This window comes from Micromys minutus (genome assembly GCF_963924665.1).
Source record: "Micromys minutus genome assembly, chromosome: 27".
NCBI lineage: Eukaryota > Metazoa > Chordata > Mammalia > Rodentia > Muridae > Micromys > Micromys minutus.
In genome coordinates this window covers 22,383,759-22,386,516 of record NC_137962.1, presented here as the reverse complement: position 1 = coordinate 22,386,516, position 2,758 = coordinate 22,383,759, and the positions used below count along the sequence as shown (strand labels likewise).

Below are 2,758 nucleotides of genomic sequence, written 5' to 3'. Positions count from 1 at the left end.
AATCAGAGACAGATCTGACAGAATAGGATACGCCCAAGTCTCACAAGGCGAGGAAAGGCAGCTTTACCAGGAGAGTTTTACAGAGATAGTTTGAAGAGGGAACAAGTTAGACACAGGTGAAGACAGAATGAGCCAGAGGATGAGAAGGAATCAGATGACTCGAAGAGATTGACCGAGATAGTTTGAGGCCAAGCAGAGCAATTCAGGAGGAGCTGAGAGAAGCCAGATTGAATCAGTCAGCATGGAGAGGAATTTGAGCCAGACCAGCTGAGCTGAATCTGCCAGAGATCAGGAAGAACTGGGAAGGGGTGGGAGTATTCAGCGGTAAGTCTTAGAGGTTGAACACATTCTAGGCCTGGATAAGATTGCATGGAGCTAGAAGCTTCCAGGACTAGACCTGGGTTAGTGGACTGTGGTAATGGCCTTTGGGGCAACAATGACTATAGGAGAATAAAAGCTACTTTCACAAGTCCTCACTTTACCGACGCTTAAAGTGTCCCCTGCACAATCCCAGGATCGTACAGAGAAACAACCTAAGGTCACAGAGGCTGAACAAGTGGCTAATGTCAGGAGAGAGAGCTATGTCGGGAACCATGATTTTCCCAAGACCCCCAACCAGCGCCTCTCTGCTTCCCAGCAGGAACCACTTACACACACTTAATGCTTGTGCATGACATGAGTACTTACACGGCGCCAAGCCCACCCTGTGCCAGATGGTTCTACACATGTTCTCATGAACGCATACCTTTCACACCCAAGAAGTTGTGTGTTTTTCTCGATGAAAACACCGTGATTCCGGATGAAAGCTACAAAATCCTGCAATCAAATTTTACCCTAAAATGAATTTTAAGACCATGTCTGAATCACTAGGACATCGAAAGGCTGTTTTTCTTCCCTTGCCCTCTTCTCAAAAACTGCATTGAGGATTTGACAGTGTCCCTGATGGGCATTCTTGTGTAACCTTGGTGATGTCCCTCTTCCTGTCTCTACTTCCTGTCTCTTTTCCTTTAAAAAAAAAAAAAAAAAAAAAAAAAAAAAAACCTTTAACTCTCGCTTACTGCCTCCCCCGACTCCCGACAGTCATCCCCTACCACAATCCTCTCTCCCACCCCACCCTCAAGAAAGGCACATCTCTGAGTCTTGTGGGACTAGCAGAATCTCAGCTCACCTCCTAAACCCAGCTATAGATCTCCCCTCAACATCCCACCGTTCCCCTTCCGGTGGTGAGCAAGAGGAAACACAGACACGGGAAGGTCTTGTAAATTGCTTCAATGAAGGAGAGCCGATCTCCTTGGAGCCCATCTGAAAAGGCAACAGTGCCCAGAGGAACAGTTCTGGCGTTAAGGAGTCCCAGAGTCCCCAGGATGACCACTATTGGTAGAAGACTTTGTGCATGCTTTTCCTTGTCTGCTGAGAGCATTGTCCACTTTGGCCACAGCTGGCTTCTGGATGGTCAGTTTTACTGACTTCTCAGGTTCCTGTCTCTTCTCTTCCCTGGGTTTGGATCTTGGCCTCTTCTCGTCTGCAGACCAAGGACTGGTGCCTTCCTTTGTAAGCTGTACTCTGTCGTCGATCGCCTTGATCCCGGCGTCCTCCCTGGCTCCGATAAGTACCTGTTCCCTAGCCTTGGCACCCTCCTGCTCCTTGGTACTGACATACTCCTGCTCCTTGGCTCTGATACACTCCTGTGCCTTGGCCCTGACAGAGTCTTGTGTCCTGACTCTGGCACGAGCCTTTTCCCTGGCCTGAGCCAGTTCCCTGGCTTTGGAACGCACTAGGTCCTTAGCTCTAGACCCTGCCCTTGACCTGGTGCTTGACTTGGCGCTTGACCTGGCGCTTGACCTGGCGCTTGACCTGGCGCTTGATCTGGCCCTTGATCTGGCCCTTGATCTGGCCCTTGAAAGGGCCAATGACCGGGTCCTTGACCTGGCCCTCGAGCTGCCCCTTGACCTGGTTCTTGACCTGTCCCTCGAGCTGGCCCTTGACCTGGTTCTTGACCTGTCCCTCGAGCTGGCCCTTCTGGACCTTGCTTTCAAAGCCCTGGCCTTGCGTCTCCAGACTTCTCTGGCCTTCTTGGCCGCCTTGCGACGCGAGCGGGACCTGCGTGGTCTGGGGAATTTGAGCACAGTCTTCCCAGAAGAGTGGCTGCTCAGCGCCAAATGGGACCCGGGCTTTCTCCTCGTCTTTGGAATCTTCCAGACCCTGAAGTAGCCCGCAGCGTCGCTGCCGCTGACCCTCAGGAGCGTGCCTTTCTCTGACCTGGTGGATTCCCTCGAGTGCTGAGAGGATATCTTCCGGCGCACTTCGTAGCCGGCGTTTCCCAGCTCCTTCTTGAGCGCAGCCAGAGTTAGGCGCTGGTGGCCTGCAATGGCCCTCAGCAGCAGCTGGGACACTCTGAGCACGGACTGTGCACCCCGCCTGGCCGGAGACCTCAGGGGTCTCTTCACAGGCTGCTGGATCTGGATCGTAAATTTTGTGCCTTGGGATTCCTCACTGGACTGGGCAGCCTCAGCCATGGCCCCGCTTCCCCCCAGTCGCGGGGGGCCACCCGCTTTGAACTGGCCTCCCGCCTCAGCAGGTGTGGGGTTCTGAGGTGCCTACGTCACAAAGCCCCTCCCCCCCACCCCCCACCCCCGGTTGAAAGGCAGATGCAGGCCAGTGCTCTCCTTTGACCTCTGCGCCATCCCAACCCTTCACATCTGCATGTATCTAACAATTGCCAGTGTGATCGTCACCCCCATGGGTTGTTCCTGGCCGG

At 53.4% G+C, this 2,758-nt stretch overlaps 1 protein-coding gene across 1 annotated transcript; it reads right to left on the bottom strand.

Annotated features, from left to right (window-relative positions):
- Positions 1-1,340: 1,340 nt before the first annotated feature.
- On the bottom strand, positions 1,341-2,516 carry H1-7 (H1.7 linker histone; the record flags this gene model as incomplete). The annotated part of the gene is made up of 1 exon (XM_080939288.1): positions 1,341-2,516. The coding sequence occupies one exon, from the start codon at positions 2,514-2,516 to the stop codon at positions 1,341-1,343; it is 1,176 nt and encodes a 391-aa protein (XP_080795414.1).
- Between the last annotated feature and the right edge of the window lie 242 nt (positions 2,517-2,758).